Here is a 23,450-nt window from a genome sequence, read left to right on the forward strand (position 1 = left end):
AGTGATTTTGATCTTATGAAAAAATTGACACAACTGCTTCCTTGGAACTGTGACAAAATGTGTGCAACAATACCTTAGAAGAAAGCAAGCTCGATACAAGAGATGTGAAGGAAAGAGGGAGCCATGTAGCTATGAAGAACAAGTAGTTGATACTCTTATAAAGATAAGCTACAAGGCTTGTAATGTTGACTTCCAAAATTTGAAAGGAAGTCTGGAATATTCTCTGGTTTTGACGAGTAAAGGAGTCTCCTTGAAAAAGGAGCAGGATTTATTCCCCAGTCAAAAGGAATAGGGATATCCTCTCTAGTTGAGAGGGACTTATGTTGGACATCACATGTGCATTCTCTTCTTCATGTGTCAAGCACTTGACCAGGACTAACTATCGTAAGTCTAAGTGAAGGTCATGGAGAGAGAATGGTGGAGGATTGGATAAGCGTCTATGGTTTCCTTGAGGATAAAGAATTAGGGAAGGTACGGGGACTCTTTGAGGATGGAACACATACCAAGAAAAGAGTGGTCGAAGAGGACCAACAATCTTTGAGGATTCAGGAATGGAAATCCAAGATATGAATAGTCCTAAATGGACATACCTTGTGAACATCCAGATGGGGTATGTACCTTGTAGAGGTAGTGTGGTATCACACATAAAGCCTCCCAATATAATGCTCTCAAATAAAGTAGAGCTTGTCAAGTTAGGCCTGAGTGACAATGCTGGTTATAATGATGAAGCCTACAGTTTGGCTATCAATCTGACTCTTCTTATGAAAAAGAAATATCGTCGAATATCATAAATATCGCGATATTTTCACCGAGCCGAAATATCGCCAAGAAAATATCGCGATATTTTTGGCTCCCGAAAATATAGCGATATTTCCGAGATATCGGCAAAATATCGCAAGACGATATAAAATATCGCCAGGCGTGTTTTGCCGTGGCTAGAAAAAGGAAAAATCGTTTTTCTTTTCTTCATTTTTGTTTCCGAGTGTTGGAGAAGGAAGGGGAAGAGTTTTGTGGTGGTTGTCAAGGAGGGTTTGAGAATCAAACAACGATTATCACCACCAACTAAGATTTTTTTGTGGATCAAAGATTGAAGAATAGTGAGACAAACTTCATTTCTTCCATTAACAGATATGTTCTTAAAAACCCCTATGTTAATGATTTTTTCGTAGATTTAGGGTTATGCTTGCTTGCCTCTTTGCCTACCAACATTTTGTTTCTTTGTTTTTTTCCATTTGCTGTGATTTTCATGCCCATGAACCAATGCAAGGGTTTTCTCCATATTTGGACAGCATGCTTCATTTTTTTTTCATCTTTCTTATTCACCCTCTTATTGCCATTTTTCATTCACATTGCAAAATGCAAATAATCTAGTAATTTTTTTTTAATTAGGTGGTTATTACTTATTATTTTTTCATTTTGTGTTGGGGGGTTTAATGCCAATTTTCTGTTTTTTTTGTGCCCTAGGTTTGAATTAGTTCACTACAAATGTCAAATATGCCAAAAGCCTTGGACCCATTTTGGGAGTATGGGGAGGCTGTTGGTGGGGCAAATCATGCATATATATCATGCAACTTGTGTGGGACCAAGATGTCAAGAGGGGTTATACGATTGAAATACCATCTGGCTAGACTCTCTGCATATGATGCAGATGTAATGCCTTGTATGGTTGCTAGTGCAGAGGTTATACAAAATGCTCGTGAAGCAATTGCTGAACAAGCCAGAAAGAAAGCTGCTAGGGAGAGCCCAATGGTCTCAGATAGATAGCTGCTAGTTTTATTTGTTTTGCAACTTTTGCTACATATAAGTTTATAACTCATGATGATGAAATACTTTTAAAGTTTTATATATGTGATGTTATTTTGTTTGAGTCCTTGATTAGACAATTATCACTATCAGGGATCAGCAGGATATGTGATGTTATTTTGTTTGAGTCCTTGATTAGACAATTATCAGGGCTCAGCAGGATTTGGTATCGCCTTTGAAGTTTGATGTATCATTTCTATTTGACATCATATATATATCAATGCCTTCTTCATATTTATGTGCCAATGTGTTTAGTTCATGTTGTTATTGCTTTATATGTTTATAAATCTAAAAAAAATGAATATATTATGCATTTTTTATGCTTGCCGATATTTGTCGATATTTTGCCGATATTGCCGATAAGATATTTTCTTGACCCTCACCGATATTTTGCCGATACCAATATTTTCAACACTGGTATTAAGGTTAAGGAAAATTGAATTAATACGTTGCCACTTTGCATTTTCCAACATAGTGGAATATCCACGACAGTTTACAAATCACTCCTAGACCCCATCACCCAAGAGGTATTTTAAGGCCCTGTTTTACTAACCTGCGGTAGAGGATATTTTAGTGCAGGGAAGCCTCCCTTGGCTTTGTAAGAATTCGCCTAAAGAGTGGGGACTCATGCAAGGTGACAATGGGCACTTGTCTTCTGTGGTGCCACCTTAACATCTCATAAAAACCTTAATGAGGCATATAGTTTGGGCGATAACAATCCCAATATCTCCTCCTCACGCATAGTTCAAGGGTACACCCCCTTCTAGCGATATTTTAATGCTATTTAATTGTGTCAAAATCCATTCACTAGAGAACATTCATTAAGTACCCAAATACCAAGAAGTTGCTTATGTTAAAGAGTACTCATCTTTCAAGGAGCGAATTTATAAACCCTTAACCAATTCTTGCACAAATATCATCGGAACTTTCACTGTTGTACACTTACCTGGGATGCACCCAATTCTTGCACAAATATCATTGGAACTTTCACTGTTGTACACTTACCTAGGATGCACCCAATTCTTGCACAAATATAATTGGAACTTTGACTGTTGTACAATTACCTAGGATGCACCCTCGCTTAATAATGGCTAAAGAGGTTATCTTGATGAATGCCTTAACCTAGGAGATGACATGTGGCATTAATAAATGATGCAAGGACTGAATGAATGGACACCTTGAAGAGTGTTCTACCTCTTTTGGGTTATTATACTATTTATGGAAAGGAGGTTATTAAGTGGTTCTTCCTAGAAATTCCATAAGTTAAGGAGAGACACATGTCACAAGGAACCTTCAGATTTGGACAAAATCACAATTTATACATGGACTTTTTCCATGGGGGCATGGCATGTAACAAAAAGGAGTCATCAAGCACATTCTACAAGGCCATTGAAGATATCAAAGGAAGAACATCATCATTTGAAGAGATTTAATAACTTGTTTGTGTATTTTATCATTATTCCTTGGAGAAAAGCATGGATCAAGAAAATGGATAAACATATTTTCTATTTCTCCTTGCAGAAAAAGGGGGATTTAGAATTCATTTAATAATACTTTATTGTAAGGAAAGTTGAGCTAAACTCTATAAGAATAGCTCTTTCCCATTTGCTTTTCATGGCTGGACTTGTGGGTGATACCCTCTATAAGCATAGTTGAATATCTTATGATGGCAATGAAAAGTTAGGGATGATTATATATGTGAAGTTCTTCATTCTTCATCCATCTTGCTATTTTATTTGTTGGAAATTCATCTCAATTCTGCTTCATAGGGCTTTAATTCAAGGGCAGATTTCTCAATTAAAGAGGGGTATGGGTTGAGATGTTTCCTATCCATCTCCCATGCTGATTTTTGTTATTAAATTGGATAATTTGCTGATGTCATTGCAGTGAAAGATAGGGCAGATTTCTGGTTTGGAGCATGGTCACCCCTTTGTTGTCATGCATATATATATTAAGGAGCAGCTTTGTAAGGGCCGGGTAATTTCTACAATCTGAATAGCATCCAAATGGAGATTTTAACATGTTGTAATAGCACTATCTAAACCACTCTATACATCTTTTTCAAATCATCTCAACTCCTTTAGACTACATTTTCCCTAATTCGATAGGCACTGGTCTCAGGTCACCATCCCATCCATTTTCTAAAGTTTATCATACACTTGGGAACACACCCCTTGTGTCAAAAGAAAGCGAACCTAAAGTCAGAGCGGGTATTGATCTGGTGATAATGGACCACCCCTCTTAGCTCCCCTAAGGTTGCACTTGTGTTTTATGGCTTTACCACTTAAAGCACAGGTTTGGGAGGTAACAACCATTTCTAGACAAGTAATAAAGCAGAAAGGAGTGCTTAAGACATATTGGAAGTATAAATATATAAGCCTTATAAGTTCTATTTAACATTTAAAAAGAGGATCGTTTGAGGCATGCTATATCAAAAATAGTACAACATAAACAAAGAGGTCAACCTAGTCACATGGATTCACTTCCTGACCTGTAAGTTAATAATTAATTCAAGCATTAATTTTCACATATAACATTAACTAGTACAAAACTGAACATAGAAATCCCAGTGAAAATGAGATTAATTTAGACCATAGATTCACATGATATGTGCATTGTAAAGTACTTCGGAATGGTAAGGAGATAAGGCTCAAAATCATACCTACGCACACTGGAGTCTTCCGTCTCAAATAACATGCGAAACCGCATCCCTGCTGAAACTCGTGTATGATAAATTGCTTTTTCATACTTGGCAAGTGGTATAACAAATTCAGATGGACTTGCCCTACATAGTGACAATATGAAGAAGAATCTGAGAACTACAATTCCCATTGAACCAAGACAATAATTATCCATAACATGACAACAATAATCAACCTTGGATTGTAAAAAACAGTGAACCGACTGTTTGTAGCAGTAGCATGAGCTGCAGCAGCAAGAACTCCAATGTGCATGCTATCACTGGAAAGAACCAATGATGGCATAACTGTTTGTGATCTGTTCGCTCTTCTAATGCCCAACAATAGCTGTCCATTCTCATTTCTGTTGTATAAATTAGGAAATGCAAAAAAATCATGAAAGGATGATCAAAACTCTTTAACTAACTGACATTATCAACACCATCTTCTAAATAATAGCACTTACAAAACTGTAAACAAAAAAAGATAAATTATATTAATCTCCAGATATGGTTAAAATAGGTCAATGGGATTAGATAGTGCACCAAACTTAGAGAAGCATGCAAAATAGAAATTATACAATTAGTAACAAAAGCCCACCTAATGAACAGGACTGAGTCACCAGCAACAAGTCTCTTAGCACTTACGAACACACTCCATCCTGTTGTCAATAAATGTCTCTTAGGCTGACCTGAGAACAAAAATATTAAGTCAGACCAGGACATATGGCTATTCTGTAAGGCAATTCTTTCACTTTGGAAGGGTGTTAATACTAATAAAGATATTAGTAAACACAGGAGTTAAGTAGATGTTAAAAGATTTTAGTTCGGGCATAAGAAAAGAGTAAATGCTAAAGTGTAGAATTGCAAGAGGAAAATGTAGAAGTCAAAGAAAGTGCACGAATTCTGGACACTATAGTATAGCAGATAAATAAAGTATGAGGGTTTGCATGGCGTGTACATGCCAAAGTTGTAAAAAAAAATTGTACAAATACATGATTGAAGGGAATGGGAAAGACATGAAGAAGAGTTCAAAGTTTCTCCATTTCTTTCATAGCTTTCTTCTTCTCTTGTTTGGTTTGCTCCACTTCTTCTAGACTTAGAAATATCTTAATTTGGTATCAATGCTTGGCTAAGGGCAGAGGTGTGCTCTTGCATCATTGGCTTGCTCTTTGGTAATGTGAATCTACAAAGAAGAACGATTGCACATGATGAAGAAAGAGGAATGCGCTGGAAGAAGGTATATTCAGGTATATTTAATTGAATATTGTTCTTTTATTAGTTCAAAAGTAAACTTCAATATGGCAAATTTGAGCAATTCATATACCAATGAATCAAGTAAGCTTGGCAGTACTAATCATGTGAATTGGAAGTTCAAAATGCAGATATTATTAGAAGGTTACAATGTCTAGAAAATAGGAATTAAGCCTGAACCAATTAGTAAAACCATGACGGTAATTTGTTGATAAAGAAGCAAATGTTAAAAACTAAGTTGCAAGTAATGCCCTGGAGGGCCTTGTTACTCATTTGGGCATAGGGGTAGGGGTACTACTAGTGAATTTCTTCACTATTACTGATTTTATCACTATGAGCCTTGGGTAGTCGAGGCACTCACTTGATTCCATGGTTAATGATGAGCTAGACAGTTTGATGGCATGTTGATTGATCATATGATGTGGCATTTGATGATGATACTCCCTTTTTGAAGCACCCTGGGGTTTTGCTATGGCATTGGCTTCATTTAGGTTTCTGGGCATCCTCACAATTCACATTTTCATAGGCATCTTTATGTATCTCAAGGCAGTTAACATAATTCGCGTTAGTCAAAACTATTTTCAGCTATTCATCATATACCAGGACTTCTCATGCCATGCCACATCCTAGATTATGAAGCACTCACCTTGTTTGAACATTTTTAGGCATATGTCGCCTAATTTAAGTGGAGATCCACTTTGGAGGATGCAATACTCATTCATGAGGGCTTCTATGTGACACATGTCGACTTATTGGTTCTACTTTCACATGAGGGGGGATGATGGCTTATTTTTAGGAGGATTACTATACCCTTTAAATGTCACACATGGTTCTTTGGAGCTATGTTTAAGGGCCCTTCCCGTTTTGAAGAATTTTACTCTTGATTGGAAAGGGCATTCCACCTTGAGCCCATATGTCCACTTTGGAAGAGACCCAGGAAGTGTTTACTTGCATGCTTTGAGGAGTTTGTTGAGAATTCACCCCTTTGGAAGCCTTCAGATGTTAGACATTGCACCTCGGATTCACTTTCTTCCTTCAATAGTGGACTCTCCTTTGGGGTTATTTCTCTTGCATTATTGTACATGTGGCCTGACCACCTTTTCTTTTATGTATTTTGACTAGATAGTTGGAGGAAATTTAAATTCTCCTCCTCCTTAGCCTAGATCTAACGATCTCACATGAGATAATACTATGTTATTGTAAATGAAGATCAGAAATACTCTATATAAAGAGTTTCCCTTCATCATTATCACTCATGGTTGGATTTCTGGAGCTTCCACTATTTGGAGCTTAATTAGAATATCTTTCTTCAAGCATATGGTTGTGTAAAGGTTTCTTTCTTTGTGGATAATTTTTGTCAATTCTTGAGGCTTTCTCTGTCTTGGTTCATGTTTAGTGGATAAAGATTAATAGTGAAATGCTCAAGCCTTCTACAAGCTAAGTATATCGATCCATTTGAACGGTAAACTCTACCACTTTGAAGGAAGACATTCTAGGGTAATCCCTTCCTTTTTCCTTTGTTGGTTTGGTCATTATCTGGTGCCTTGCTTTGTCTATCCACCTTGGAACCCTAACATATTAAGTAAGAATATCAATCCATAGTTGATCTTGTTGGTGAAGGTGGTTCCCATATGGATTTCTTCTTGTTGCACCTTTGATTTCCATTGTTAATCTTGATTGGGTGAGGGATTCCAAATCAAGTTGCACCTTGATTTCCAATAGTAATTAGAATAGCTTGCATTAGAAAATCCAAATCACAAACAAAAGATAGTGAGAATTCAGTCTTGTGTACCCCTATAGATATGCCGAAACTTCCATTCATTATCATGCAGATCTCTTGCAATGAGCTCCTGAACGGGAGGCTGTTGAGTAAAATCCTGTGCAGCATAAAATCAACACAAACATAATGTCTGCCGTTGAGAACAGAGAATAGTGAGCCTTGGATCACCCTTACTTCTAGAATATCCTCATTAAGACCCTAGGAAGATTTCCTCCATAAAATTAAATAAAGAAGGAGAAAAAAAAAAAAAAAATTACAAAAGGATTAGGAAGGCTTTTTGCATACAAGTGGAGGAAACACTTTCTCGGCCGCACGACGTGGAACTGAAAATCCACCATGAGTACTAGTGTCACTTGCAGTTAGTGTTTTACAGAAGTAATTAGTTGGTTGCTTGCTGGGTGCCCCAAGTTCAGGAACTAGACTAGACGGTTCCCTTTGTTCTTGCTGCACAGCATTTCCAATACAGCACATAAAAAGTCTCAGTTAAATAACAAACAAACTTATGTTGCATACTAAACAGATGAGAATCTAAGAGGATTACCAGGTTCAATGGCTGCAATGTCATTTGAGCATATACTTCATCTGTCTCAACATCGGCCTGGCTTCAAAACAGTCAATATTGTGACTATGAAAGTGCCAAAAAGAAATGCAACCGAATAGCATAATATTTTTAGTAAAATTCTGAAACAGTGAACTTACATGCATTGTGACATTGTGAAGTTGGCATATTAGTTGAGGAGGAAGGTTTGGATAATTAGGTATATGAGCATCCACTTCCTTGTTTGTAGAGGCAGCCACCTGAAATCATAAGAACATTATCAACTATTTTGAAGAAACAAAACAGGATAACAAACAAATGAAAACAGAGACAAAACCAATTCAAATGAACATTGTCAATGTCTCCCAGTCCCTCAAACTAACATTGCACCAACCTTCCTATTACTAGTCGTTAACATAGAAATGTGATTCGCAATTAGCTAATATTAATGAAGCTCACCAGCAATATACTCTTGTAGAACAAAGTAAATAAGACTGAAAATAAGCAACGAAAATCTTTTCACATAAGTAATTAATTAATGAAAAAGACCAAATAGTTAAATGTCAATTAATGAAATAGACCAAAAAGTTATGCAGTATAATTATAAATAGTTAAATGACCAAGTATCCATCTAACCAGCTGTAACTGCGTCTATGTGTTTGATATCATGATGAGAAATATAAGATAAGATAATATTTTTAATGTCCAACAAATGACCACAAATACGTCAATGGAACTAATAAATGCAGCAGCGTGAGGTAAAAAGTGGGAGTGCAAAGGCAGCTCCTATAAAAACACAATATAATTAAATCTAGCCTGTGCTGTGAACATCTAAAGTCTAAAAGCTAATGTCATGGAGCAGGGAAACAAAACTATAACTCAAACTATCAATAGGAAGGTGATCGGCTATAAATGCACATGGCAGTAAATATAATCAGGTTTTTTCATTAATACTTTTCATTATCTTAATTATTTCTATGTTAGTCTAACATCCCCCTGTCCTACCCCTGATTACTGTAATGATAATTGTGGCTGCCTGTAATGTTCCTAAATAGGAATACAAGTGATATAAAGCAAATAATCTGTTCAGCAAAATATAAAAACGAAATACACATTAACCACCCATGGAAATGCTGGAAATAAGGAACTGTTGAGCCATTTTATTACTTCTTTGAGGGCAAAATACAATGGATAATAGAATGGTGCACCTGGGCTTGTCTCAATGGACAAGCATGACCAAACCCAGGTGAGAAATGGCTGAACCGATGACTGCTCCAACTGCTGCACCAATCTGCACTGCGCTGCCCAGAAAACTACCTTTTCTGCTAAGTTCGAATGGCTGGAAAGTCCACTTCCTGTGCTCAGAAAATTATAAGATTTGAGCCCCGGACTCCTTGGCCTAAACCCAGAAAAACCCACGAAGGAATTTAGTTGGTTTAGACTTCTGAAATTCGACCCCCAAGGAGCCCAACTTCAGCTGCAACTGCAAAACTCGGCCTGCTGGAATCTGCCTGTAAATCCTCCCAGAAAATGTCCCAAAGTGCTGGGCTGACCCCTACTACAAATCCCCTGACTTCCCGGATGGGCTTCCAGCTTGTAGCACCTGCTCCTAATCCCCATGAAAATGTTGGACTAGCGCTTTGCGCTGTCCCCACGCCTAGTAATTCAAACTGCCGGGATGCTGGCTCCAAAACTCTCAAGAAAAGCTCGCCTACTGCTGCTCTCCCAATCCTCTGACTCTCCCAGCAAATGGTTGATCAATGGTGGCTCCAACTCCTCTTGCGTATTCTCCAGATAGCCCAGAAATACGCACTCCCTGTATATGGCTGAATGGTAGTGTTGTAACACACTCCCGGATCTCCTAAAATTCTTATGGAACTGCCTCCCTAGGGCAGGCACGGAAGGTTCCCCGAAGGAAAGGTTGAATCTCCTGCTTGAGAGATTCGTGGCTAAACAGCCAGTTGACTCAGCTAAATAGCAGAGCGAACAGTAAAGTAATTTCTATTTGCAAGGTGTAAGTATGAATCCAAATGAGAGCTTCCTCCTCCTTTTATCTCCTTGCACCTTCCTTGCCTCATGTGGGCCCCTCCATCCAGCTATTCGAATTCCATCCCAGCCATTTGAATGGCCTACTTCGAATTCATATGTGGGTGGCCCCTACATTCCACTAGCAGCCAAATAAAGTCGAGTTTCCTCCTAAGTCCCTAAGTCAAAAATGTTGGATTCTTTTCCTTAGCCAAAATTGTGCAAAATTGTGTAGCAACACCCTGTTACAAATGTATTTGAGAAGGGACATGACAGCCCTTCCCTCCCAAATGTTGCTTGCCCTCAAGCAACCTCAAAGTTGGGTGCTCCAAAACATGCTCACCCTCCCAGGCGGCATCCACATTTGGCAAGTTCCTCCAACGCACCAAGAACTCCCTGATGAACTTGCTCCTCAGTTTCTTTTCCCTGCTCTCCAAGATGGCCTCAGGTTCCAAAACCAAGTGGCCCTCGTCATCCAATGGGGGTAAATCTGTTGTTGTTGTCACCTGTTGTCCCAGCACCTTTTTAAGGCATGAGACATGAAATACATTGTGGATCCTGCTCCCCGTGGGCAGCTTTAGCTCATAGGCCACCTCCCCAACTCGTCTAATCACCCGGTATGGCCCATAGAAGCGGGGTCGTATTTTCTCGGCCCCTTCTGCTTCAACATGGACTGTCTGTAAGGCTGTAGCCAGAGGTACACCAAGTCCCCCTCCTTGAAATGCTTCTTTGTCCTATATCGGTCTGCTGGTTTTGGGCTGTCACCAAGTTATCCTTGAGAGCCTTGAGGATGTCTTGGCTCTCTTGGACCCACTCTTTAGCCTTTGGGGCCCGGCCGTCTCCAAAAACAATGTTAGCAAAAGATAATGCATCATATCCAATGGACATGTGGTGGGTGGTGTTGTAGTAGTACTCACCCAGATATAGCCACCAGATCCAAGCCCTCTGTTGACCGTTCACGTAATTCCTCAGGTACCCGTCCAGCCACTAATTAACCCTCTCGGTCTGGCCATCTGTCTAAGGGTGGTAGTTGGTGCTAGGAGTGAGCTCAGTCCCGACCAATCTGAAAAGTTCCTGCCAAAAACCTCCCATGAACCTGTTGTCCCGTTCACTCACAATGTCCTTGGGGAGCCCGTGCAACCGGAAAATCTCCTGAAAGAACTTTGCAACCTGTGCAGTCGTGTATCTGGTGGGAATGGCAAAAAAGTGGGCATATTTGGTCAACCTGTCGACCACTACATAGATGCAGTCTTTCCCCTGCACTGTGGGGAGCCCTGCGATGAAATCCATAGATATACTTTCCCATTTACCTTCAGGGATGGGGAGTGGTTGTAGCAATCCTGCAGGGTGAATCAGCTCCCCCTTGTTCCGCTGGCATGCCTCACACTCCTGTACGTGCTTCAACGCGTCCCCCTTGAGGCCCTTCCACATGAATCTCTCCCTCACTGCCATATATGTCTTATGGAACCCTTGGTGCCCAAATAATGGCGATCATGTGCTGCCTGGAGCACCCTCTCTCTCAACTGTGAGTTGGATACCAAGAAATTGCGCCCCTTGTAATAAATGACCTCATCCATCACTTGGTAATACTCATCTAAATGGGTACCCGCCAAGACCTCGCATGCCCTCCTGTCCTTGGAGTTCTCCATCAATAGTTAAGCTTTCCAATCATGGCAGATGCTCAGGAGGGATAAACTAGCTAGTCTCTGAGATAGAGCATCGGCCACCACATTGTGCTTTCCCCGCACATACTCTATGTCGAAGTCATAGGCCTGCACTTTGCTGACCCATCTCTATTGCCTGTCATTGAGGCCCTACTGCCCCATGAAGTGACGAAGACTATTGTGATCAGTCTTCACTTGAAACCTGTTTCCCACCAAGTACTGTCGAAATTTGGCCAATGCATGCATGATGGCTAGCATCTCTTTGTCATATATGGAATATGACAGCTCATGTGGTAGGAGCTTTTGACTCTCGAAAGCAATGGGATGCCCATCCTGTGACAAAACTGCTCCAACTCCCACCCCGGATGCATCACACTCCACGGTGAAAGGTTGGGAAAAATCTGGAAGTGCCAAGACCAGGCAACTACTCATCACCTCCTTGAGGCGATCAAAGGCAACCTGTGCTCCATCAGTCCATGAGAAAGCCCCTCTCTTGGTCAAATCAGTCAAGGGTGCCGCCAGCTATGAGAACCCCTTGACAAACTTCCTGTAGTAGGTGCAAATGCTCAAGAAACCCCTCAGCGCAGTCACATCTCATGGTACCGACCAGTCCCGAATGGCTCGTATCTTCTCCTCGTGGACCTTCACCCCATTAGCACCGATGATATGCCCTAGGTAGAGCATCGTTGTCAAGCCAAACTCGCACTTGGATAGTTTGGCATAAAACTGTTGCTCCTCCAGGATGCGTAGTACCTCCTCCAAGTGTTGGAGATGCTCCTCCCATGTCTGGCTGTAAATCAGAATGTCATCGAAGAAAACCAACACAAACCTCCTCAACTGTCCCCGGAAGACATGGTTCATGCATGACTAGAAAGTGGTCGGAGCATTGGTCAGCCCAAACAGCATGACCAGGAACTCGAAGTGCCCATAGTGGCACTGGAAAGCTGTCTTAGGGATATCTTGATCCCTCACCCTAATTTGGTGGTACCTCGAACGCAAATCGATCTTAGAGAAGTACTTGGCTCCTCTAAGCTCAGCCATCAGCTCATCTATGCGGCGAATGGGGTATCGGTTCTTCAATATTTTCTGGTTGGGGGCCCAGTAGTCAATGCACATGCGAATGGTTCCATCCTTCTTCTTCACCAGTACTACTGAAGAAGCGAATGGACTGGAACTTGGCCTAATGTGGCCCAATGCTAATAGCTCCTGAATGGCCTTCTCTATCTCATCCTTATAGGCCTTGGGATGCTTATAAGGGGTGGTGATCACTGCCTGCACACCCGGCTCCAACTCAATAGTCTGCTCGAATCCCCTATCTAGTGGTTGCCTGGTGGAATGTCCCCAAACACCACTGTGCATCTATCCAGTAAAGCCTGTGTGTCTGGTGGTGGTGGTTGGGCCTGTCCCTCAACCTCTGAAATCCTCGGCTCTATTGCCCATGCAATGTCCCCATGTCGCGGATCTACCTCCATCCTATGGGTCGAGACTGTCTAAGGTGGACAGGACAGCGTGCCTCTCAGAACTACAGTTTGCCATCCGACCCAATGAACTCCATCGCTGGCTTCCTCCAATCTGTCGTGACTCGCCCAAGGGAGTACAGCCACTAGACACCCATCACCAAGTTGGTATCTAGCACATCGACCACAAAGAAATGGTCTGTCATCGAGTAGTTCCCCATAACTACTGTCAAGACAGGCACATATCAAGTGCAATGTATGGTGTGGTCACCTGATGCTAGGACTGAAAAGCCCTCAAATTCAGTCATGGTGAGGCCCCTCCTCTGAATCAACTAGGCATCTATGAAGTTGTGGGTAGCTCCACTGTCAACTAGGACTAACACTTGTTTCCTTTATACGGTGCCTTTGATCCTCAATGTCAAAAATTTGGGAACCCCGCATAAGGAAGCAAGGACTCCCCCGAATGGGGCAAGGGTTGCCCCTCCCTGTGGAGGTGGTGGTAGTGGCTCTCTATCTATCGGACTCTCACCATCTCCCACACCATACTCCTGCTCCACCTCGTCCTCCTGGTCACTATCTGAAAAAACCTCAATATAGTGTGCTCTGCCGGCAGTGCACCAATGGCCTGGTGCCCAGGGCTCCCTGCATGTGAAGCACAACTTCCTCCTCCTGAGGTCCTTTCGTGTCTCATCATCTAGCTGCCCCCGCCCCTGTGTGGTCCTCTGAGGTGGAGGTCTAGTCTCATGCCCCTTCTGTGGAAAAGGGGTCCATGTAGGAAAAGGCACTCTAGTCTTAGGGATGGGCCCCTGTAGATCTCTGGAGCACAAAACCGCCTCCTGCAGTGTAGAGGGTCTGCGTGACTTCACCAGTCCACACAGGGACTCAAGTAAGCCCTCAATGAAGGTGTATACCCTCCTAGCCTCTGATAGATCCGGAACCATCAATGATACTCATAGAAAATCTGAGATGTACTGCTCCGAGTTCCCTGTTTGGCGCAGTTGGGTCAGCGCTCTGAAATGGGCCTCTGGATTTCTCTAGTCAAAATGCTCCACCACCCTCTTAGTGAAATCCTCATAAGAAGCCACATTGGCATACCTTAGGGTGGCCAAGCCATGAAACCACCAATCATGGGCTTCCCCCTCCATGTGCAACGTGGCCATCTTAATGGCTTTCTCTTCTATCATCCGGTTGAGTTGGAAGTAGGTGTCCATCTTCTCAACCCAAGCCCTAGTCGTGCACATGGCAATGCCATCGAAAGTAGGGAAGTACATCCTCCCTATGGTCCTCTGCAGCTCATAGTTATGGGTTCCCTGTCCTCCATAACCCTTGTTCTTCTCACTCTGCTTGAGCTTGCAGAAATCTCTGAAAGAGAGTGCTTCCCTGAAGTCTACATCCATAGATTGCCACTCTCTGAAATAGTCTCCCATCTGAATGGGGTCTTCACCCCTTGTTGGTTCGATTTGTGCCACTAGTACGAAAGAGGGCAGTGTGGCACGAGTTGGCCCACTAACTCATGGGTGTTGCGTTGCTCGTGAGGGGTGATGGAATGGCTAAGAGGCTCAAGAAGTTTCCCCAAATAGAAACCCTCTAGGAGTGGTCCTCTCTCTGTTTTGCAGCTTTATCTCTTCCAGCATATCTTTCTGGCCCTTGGCTAAGTCATTTAGGGCTCTCAGGAGGCTGTCGAAAGCCATCTCTTCCCTGCTCTTGGGTTCCACCATGTCCTCCTCTTCTACCATTGCTTTCCCTCTATCCTTCGTGTCTGGAGTAATCTCCAGCTCTCTTTCTCTGCTCCGGTACCTCTGCCTTCAGTGTGTGATGTGCTACTGGTCCCCTTCTCTCATAGGAGAAAATCCCCACAGCTGAGCCAAGAACTAGGCTCTGATACCACTGGAATGTTCCTAAATAGGAATACAAATGATATAAAGCAAATAATTTGTTCAGCGAAATATCAAAACGAAATACACATTAAAAACCCATGTAAATGCTGGAAATAAAGAATTGTTGAGCCATTTTATTACTTCTTTGAGTCAAAATACAATGGATAATAGAATGGTGCACATGGGCGTGTCTCAATGGACAAGCATGACCACACCCAGGTGAGAAATGGTTGAACCAATGACTGCTCCAACTGTTGCACCAATCCGCATTGCGCTACCCATAAAACTACCTTTTCTGCTAAGTTCGAACCGCTGGAAAGTCCCCTTCCTGTGCTTAGAAAATTATAAGATTTGAGCCCCGGATTCCTTGGCCTAAACCCAAAAAAAAACCCACGAAAGAATTTAGCTGGTTTAGACTTCTGAAATTCGACCCCCAAGGAGCCCAACTTCAGTTGCAACTGCAAAACTCGGCCTATTGGAATCTACCTGTCAATCCTCCCAGAAAATGTCCCAAAGTGTTGGGCTGACCCCTACTACAAATCCCCTGACTTCCCGGATGGGCTTCTGGCCTATAGCACCTGCTCCTAAGCCCCACGAAAATGCTAGACTGGCCCTCTGCACTGTCCCCAAGCCCAGTAATTCGAACTTCTGGGATGTTGGCTCCAAAACTCTCATGCCATGAACGCACAAACAGTTGGACTTATGGGGCAGTCACTCCCTTGCCTTGCAAAACCCCAAAAGGTTGGCAACTGGGACGATAGTCGCTTTGTTTGCAAAACTTAAATTTGGTGATTTTCATTAACTAATCACCAAACTAGTGGAGTGAAAAGGTTTGTACGGTCCAACAGAACAATGATCAGACCCCGGTCTAACCACACGGGCCACAGTGCATGTTAGTGAGGGAAAGGGGAGGTCGATAGTCGAGCCCAAGTCTCATACACCCTTGTCCAACGAACAGAGGAGGTTGTGTGGAGACCAAATAACCCAAGGCACAGAGGAAGTAGTGGGTTGGGACAGAACCTGGCCCATCGAAACCTCACCACTGACCTATTAGGCCACCAAGCCCCCAAAAGTGTTTATGTGGAAGGGAATGGAGAGGACCAGTTCACTTGCGAGACTGTCCAGTGGAACCTCACCACTGGACCACCAAGCCCCCAAAAGCTTAAAGTGAAGTAAACAAGTAGTGGAGTCGATCCAATGTGACATGTGTCTCGTGGACCCACTAAGCTTGCAAACCTTCGAGCCACCCGACTAACAAGCAGTTAAAGAGAGAGAGGATCCAAGAGACCCTAGGTCGGTACAACATGCATCTATGGGCTCCACTTCAGGTGGCAAGTCTCGTCCTTATGCCATTTCTCATGTTACCATATCAAAGCACAAAGCTACTCAACCTAGCCTCGGTTCCACTCCAGAACTTTGTCCAAGGCCTACTGCCATAACCTTTGCACGTGATTAAACCTTGAAATGGGAAGTCGACGAGGGGTTGCGCTGATCTCGCGTGACGTGGTCCTGTGGACCCACCAAGATCGGGACTTGATCCAAAATGCATGTAACAGGAAAATGATGCGAACGAGAGTGGGACCCGTGTTGATTTTTCAAGTGCAAAATATACAAGCACTAATTTCTGAAAAACTAATAATTACTTCTAATGATGAAGCAATTCTTTTAGCACTTCCAATCTTATCATTAAGCATTTACACTTTAGAAATTCAACCATAAGTGCACAAAGATAACACAAGATTTACCCTAGGAAAAGCCACTTGGGGGATAAAACCCAGCACCCTTTTCCTTAGAGAAATTCTTTAGTTGAACAACAGATACTCCTAATAATGCTAGTCAAATATGATGGTCAAACAGACCAACAATGTTATGGTCAAACCTTGTCAAAATGCCCTCTTGTCAAGTCAATCTTCTTCCCAACAAACTCGGCCTTTCCTGATATGCCTAGGGCCGAAATTCGACCTCCCAAAATCTACCCATAAACTTCACCTTGTTGCCCGGAAATTCAGACCTACTACCCAGAATATGTTGCTCAAAAGTTCAAACTACTGCCCAGAATATGACCAGAAACTCGCACACACGACGCTGTAGGAGAGAGAACCAAATGTGCGAAGTCAAGGAGAGATAGAAAAGATACTTGATATGTCTTCGTCCTTCTTCTTCTTTTCCCTTGCTTGGATGCCCAGAAGATAGCGGGAATAAACGAAATACCTCCGAAGCGACTCATTCTATGAACCCCACTTCTTATTGTGAACTACCACTGTTGAAGCCATTGCTCCAGTTCTGCTTGCTGGTGCGGTTGTTGCTAGCGCTGGTTGATGTCACTACTAATGATTGATGCCAAAGTGGGTGTGCTTTTCTAGCCTCCTTGGGTTCCGGTGGTTTGTAAGGTCCTCATGCTGGTTACTATCTATCTCTATGGAAGTAGTGTTGCTAGGTCAAGTAAGAGAGAGGGAGAGGAGCCTTTTGAATTGAAAGCTCTCCATTTTAAAAAGGATAGAGAGCTTGCCCCTCTGTTTTCAAAAGGCCTGCCCCAAAACCAAACACAGATGCATGTCGAGAAAGGAAGGAAAGAGCAAACCATTTTTTGCTCGCTTATGTCAGAGCGAACACCACTGAATAGATAGGACCAATGCCCCATGAAAATAGTAAGTAAGAGAGAGAAAGGAAGATAGGCGGGCAGGCATGCGCTAAGGAAAACTGGTGAGCAGCTTATTCAATTGTTGGAAACTCTGCTCACATTTCTCAGACCAAATGAACTTGACTTTCTTCCTCTGTCGCGATGTAATAAGATGCGCTACTTTAGAGAAACCCTCAATATCTTGTGAGATATCGAATTGTGCTTGAAGGAGAAGGTCGAGTGCCTTATATGTAGTGTTTTGGCTAGCCTAAATGGGTGTCCCTTCATTAGGGCCGAATTGACAAGCTTGAAGCCAAAATTCAAAAATTTTCTCTTTTGAAACATGTTGGAGCCCAAGTGTGAGCTTGGGTTAATTATGAAAAATTAATGTAAATGTAAATGAAAAATGAAGTGCAAAAGACATGTAAATGCATAATGCAAATGTGGAATGACATGAAATGTAAATCAAATGAAACTGGAGTTGTCATGGAGAGAAAGTTGGTTAAAGATATTTTCCTTAAAACATAGAATATTCTCTCCTAGGTTTAGGGTTAGGGTTTTTGAGGAGCATGTAGGGAAGGTTTTGAGTCTGTCTTTTGCCTACTGTGTTGTGTAGGATCTTGGGGGATGTAAGGAGTTGTGGAGGTTGTGCAGCGTCCCTACCACCATCGGAGGGAGGCTTGCATATGATGTAAATTTTTGTGTGTTAATGGCAAAGAAATCTAGATTCCAATTAATTATTGTGTTTGCAACTTGTTGTTTAGTTCGTTGTCTAGTAATTGCAACAGTTTTACATGTGTTTGTTTGCAGCAATATGGTTTTTTGTGCAACAGTGGTGTTATGTAAGGTACACTGTTGATTTAATTTGTTGTTAGTTTGTTGTCCATGTGTGGTGTTTATTTCTGCAATTAGTTTTTGTTTTCTCTTGTTGGCCCTCCTGGCCAGAGGGTAAAAATTTTTGCCCAACAAAACGAAAACGAAGAACATGTCTTTATATTAATCATTATATATATTTTCTTTTCGAAACTGACATGAAAAACATGTATTACATAATTCAAGGGCTAAAATATCAATTATGAAGACCAATGAAGCACCAGCCTTACTAAAACCGCGGGTATTCGCGGGTAAAAACGGGTCAAAAGGGAGGATGGGTGACCCTCATTAAACCCGCGTTCTTTACCCTTACTCGGCGGGTTTTGTACAAGACCCGTTTAGCCTCATTAGACCCACGGGTAGCCTATAAGACTCCCAACGGACCCCTATAAGACCCTTCAAGCAGCAAAACCCCCAAACTGTCCAAAAAAACGTTTTTCTTTTTTTCTTTTTTGGAAATGAGGTGGAGGAAAAAGGAAATTGGAGGAAAGAACCAAAAAACAAAACAAAACAAAGAAAAAAAAAAAAAAAAAACTTTATAAGCACCTCTCTCCCTTCTATTTCTCATTCACTTGTCATTTGAGTGTTTGGCTAATTTGCGTGAGTGTTGAAACTTGAGAGTGAAGCTAAAGGAGCGTGAAGGAGCTGTTGAAGGAGGCTAAAGGAGGCTTCATCAAATCAAACTAAGCTTCAAGTAGGCTTCATGAACCTAGTTAGAATGTTTTTTTTCTTATGTTTGCAAAAAAAAAAATTATTGGGGATGCCTTGGGTGAGAAACTCAACCACACAGGGCCACTGTGTGGCTGAGTTTCTCACCCACACAACCAAAAAAATTTGCAAATTAAAAAAAAAAAAATATATATATATATATATATATATATATATATTTCTTCTAGATTTTGCTACCATGCCACCAAAGGGTTTCAGAGAGTTTCGTGATTCGGTATGGGCAAATGGTCAACGAATCATTCCCGATAATGACCACAATAACGAGTGCAATTATTGCAATGCCACAATGTATGCAGGCATAAACAGTCTGAAATACTACCTAGCCAGAATTCTTGGGCATGGTGTGGGATGTTGTCGAAGTTGCCCTGATGAAGTCCTACTGAAATGTTAGCTGCTTTGGAAGCCATTAAAGAAGCAAGTTCTAAGAGGGCAAAAAGGAAGGATGAGATTGTTGGGATAGGTAAATCTTCATCTTAGAGTGAAACACAGTTTCAAAGTCCAGGTATTGGTAACTCCTCTTCAACTGCTATGGCAAACAAGAGTATAACCTCTTCTTTCTTCAGTCCTTGTACAACTCCAAGATCTCAACCAACCTTGGACAGTTTCAATGATAAGAAGAGGAAGGAGGCAGATATGGCAGTGAGGAGGTTTTGGAAACATAACAGTGTTTCTTTCAACCATGCAAAGTCTTATTTTTATCAGCCCATGGTGGATGTCATTGCATATGTTGGCCCTGGATACAAAGCCCCAACTTATAATGCACTTAGGGGGAAAGAGCTAGATGAGGAGCTTGAGTGTGTCAAGGAACAATTGGAGAACATTAAAAGCTCATAAAAGTCATCTTAGGCAAGTTTAATGTTCAATGTTTAATGTTTAATGTTCAATGGGGCAGAGGAATGATTTTATATTATGGGGATAAGAATTGTATTGATCATAAAAGTCATCTTAGGCAAGTTTTTGACAAATGTTCCATGAGCATTTAATGCTCTCCAATTGTTCCTTGACACAAGCTCCTCATCTAATGGGGCGGAGGAATGATTTTATTCCTCTGCCCCATAATCTAAAATCCCTCCAGTCCTTCCTAGGAAAAATAAATTTCCTTAGAAAATTTATTCCGAATTACGCAGAATTAGCAAAGCCTATTCAAATTCTTTTGAAAAAGGACGCAAAATTTCTGTGGAAAGAAGACAGTAGAAAGGCTTTTCAAGAAATAAAGAATGTTATAGCCAAAGCTCCTGTTTTAATTAGTCCCGATTATTCCAAGGATTTCATGATTTTCTCTTTCGCTTCTGAGGATACCATTGCTAGTGTATTACTTCGGAAAAATAAGGATGGTCAAGAGCAGCCTATTGCTTTCATGAGTAAAGCGCTTCAGAATTCTGAGTTCAATTACACTACCATGGAAAAGCAACCCTATGCCTTAGTTAAATCTCTTAAGCATTTCAGGACATATGTGGGATATTCCAAAGTCATAGCTTACGTCCCACATTCTGGTATCAAAGATATATTAACTCACACTGATTGCTTAGGGACCCGTGCTAGGTGGGTAACGAAAATTCAAGAATATAATTTGGAAATTTAACCCACCAAGTTGGTCAAGGATCAAGGTTTAGCAGAGATGTTAACTGAAAATAACGAGAAAGCTCTTGGTTTGATTTGTCTTAACGATTCATCTTCACCTGCGCTGTAAAGGTTAGGAGAGCATGAATGATACAAGGATATTATATATTACCTATTGAATCTTACATGTCCTAGCCATTTAGTTGCCCAAGGATTTCATGATTTTCTCTTTCGCTTCTGAGGATACCATTGCTAGTGTCTTACTTCAGAGAAATAAGGATGGGCAAGAGCAGCCTATTGCTTTCATGAGTAGAGCGCTTCAGAATTCTAAGTTCAATTACACTACCATGGAAAAGCAAGCTTATGCCTTAGTTAAATCTCTTAAGCATTTCAGGACATATGTGGGATATTCCAAAGTCATAGCTTACGTCCCACATTCTGGTATCAAATATATATGAACTCAAATTGATTGCTTAGGGACTCGTGCTAGGTGGGTAACGAAAATTCAAGAATATAATTTGGAAATTTAACCCACCAAGTTGGTCAAGGATCAAGGTTTAGCAGAGATGTTAACTAAAAATAACAAGAAAGCTCTTGGTTTGATTTGTCTTAATGATTCATCTTCACCTGAGTTGCAAAGGTTAGCAGAGCATGAATGGTACAAGGATATTATATATTACCTATTGAATCTTACATGTCCTAGCCATTTAGTTGCTCATAAAAGAAGGGCTCTTAGATTAAAGGCTTCTAAGTATTGCCTCATGAAGGATGGCCTTGGGTGGCGAAATCGAGAGGACATTATACTTAGATATGTTGATGAAATTGAGTCTAAAAAGTTGATTTCCGAGTTTCACTCTGGATTTTGTGGAGGGCATTATGCTGCTAAAACTACCACCTACAAAATCCGTAGAGTTGGATATTATTGGCCTTCAATTTTTACTGATGTGCACAAATTTGTTAGAAGTTGCCAGTCCTATCAACTATTCACTAGGAAGCAAAAGCTAGCTGCCTTGCCCCTTCAACCTGTGGTTGTTGAGGCTCCTTTTCAGCATTGGGGTCTAGATTTCATAGGGAAATTCCATGAAAATTCTAGCAATGGCTACTAATGGATTTTGACCGCTACTGATTATTTTACAAAATGGGTAGAAGCTATTCCAGCTAAGAATGCCATTGAAAAGGTTATTATGAATTTTCTTGAAAATCAAATAATTACTAGATTTGGTGCCCCTGCCAAGATCACTTACTGACAATGCTAAGGCTTTCAGTTCTATGGAACTTTCATCTTTCTTTTTTTGAGTACCACATTGTGTTATCTCATTCATCTAACTATTATCCTCGAGGTTTATAACCATTATCAAGAAAATTGGGGGAGATAACAAGCGATCTTGGGATAGTAAAATCAAGTATGCTTTGTGGGCAGATAGGATAACAAAAAAGAAAGCTACTGGTAAAAGTCCCTTTGAATTAGTCTATGGCCTGGATGCAACTTTGCCAGTGCACCTTAAATTGCCAACTTACTAACTCCTTCAGCACTTTACTAACAATAAAACTGTTGTCCAGAATAGAATTGATCAGCTTGTAGAGTTGGATGAAACTCGTAGGAAGGCTTTTGATAATATGTATAAGAATCAATCTAACATCAAGAAAAGCTTTGACAAAAAATCTCGTCCTAGATCTTTGCAAGTTGGAAATATGGTCTTGTTGTGGGATCGAAAGAATGAAAAACCAGGAAAGCATAACAAATTTGACAGTTTGTGGTGGGGACCATACATCATTCGAGGCATTGTTGAACCTAATTCATTCCATTTGAGCACGTTGGAAGGCAAACCACTGGATTTACTCGTGAATGGCCAAATGCTCAAATTGTACTTCAGAGAAGACATTTGATGCCACTGGGCATCCTTTGTATTGTATTCCTAACCCTACACCCTTTTATTTCAGCATTTCATTTTGTAATTATGTCAGATTTATGTTTTTCATGTTATTAGGATAGTTAATAAATGAAGAGCTTATATCTTTCCTGTGCTTAATATTATATGATGAATTTTGGATGGACGCTACTTATGTTATCTTATGTGTTGCGTGGATGCAGATTATGGATTCTCACATTCCTCCAGTGCAGCAACATGTCCCCAAGTAGAGCCAAATGTTGACCACTACATGTTAATGACCCATAACAGTACACCCCCTTTTTTCGCAAAAGGGATAACACTTAATCAATGTCCCTGTGTCGTTCAACTATCATCATCAGCGTGATTTCCAAGATGTTATAATGTAAACTCATTATGCATGTATATGATATAAATAATCTCAACAGAATCGTGTCATGTATGTAATGACCTAGGTAAACCTACTTTTCTGATGACGATCTTCATTCTGGGAGGCTTTTTGTTTCACCAATCCATTCTCGGATGGTCGGCAGAATTTCCCTTCAGTATTACCAAAGATGGAATGGATTTTGTCGTTGAAATCTTAGGCAAGTCTTAGTGTTCTAGATCGACTCTATGTAAAAGTGATTTGGGAATAATCCTAACTATTTGGTTAGGTTATTTTATTAGAAATTGCTTGGTCTGTTGGATTATAATTGTGTCAC

The 23,450-nt window shown here is 41.1% G+C and overlaps 1 protein-coding gene across 2 annotated transcripts in view; it reads right to left on the minus strand.

Annotated features, from left to right (window-relative positions):
• The window catches only part of LOC149168885 (auxin response factor 6-like), a 128,092-nt gene that overhangs the window by 63,328 nt on the left and 41,314 nt on the right, over positions 1–23,450 (minus strand). The window contains exons 3-9 of one of the 2 annotated variants that reach the window (XM_089428467.1): positions 8,214–8,312; positions 8,056–8,112; positions 7,800–7,958; positions 7,527–7,611; positions 5,082–5,172; positions 4,681–4,845; positions 4,466–4,588 (exon numbers count right to left, since the gene is read on the minus strand). In XM_089428467.1, coding sequence (XP_089284593.1) covers positions 4,466–4,588; positions 4,681–4,845; positions 5,082–5,172; positions 7,527–7,611; positions 7,800–7,958; positions 8,056–8,112; positions 8,214–8,312 — 779 coding nt within the window. Of the gene's footprint in view, positions 1–4,465; positions 4,589–4,680; positions 4,846–5,081; positions 5,173–7,526; positions 7,612–7,799; positions 7,959–8,055; positions 8,117–8,213; positions 8,313–23,450 lie in introns of both variants that reach the window. The other variant, XM_089428468.1, reaches the window with a different exon arrangement.

This window comes from Pinus tabuliformis, chromosome 4_2 (genome assembly GCF_031772625.1).
Source record: "Pinus tabuliformis cultivar Carrire ecotype Pingquan chromosome 4_2, CPIR1, whole genome shotgun sequence".
In the NCBI taxonomy this organism is placed as follows: domain Eukaryota; kingdom Viridiplantae; phylum Streptophyta; class Pinopsida; order Pinales; family Pinaceae; genus Pinus; species Pinus tabuliformis.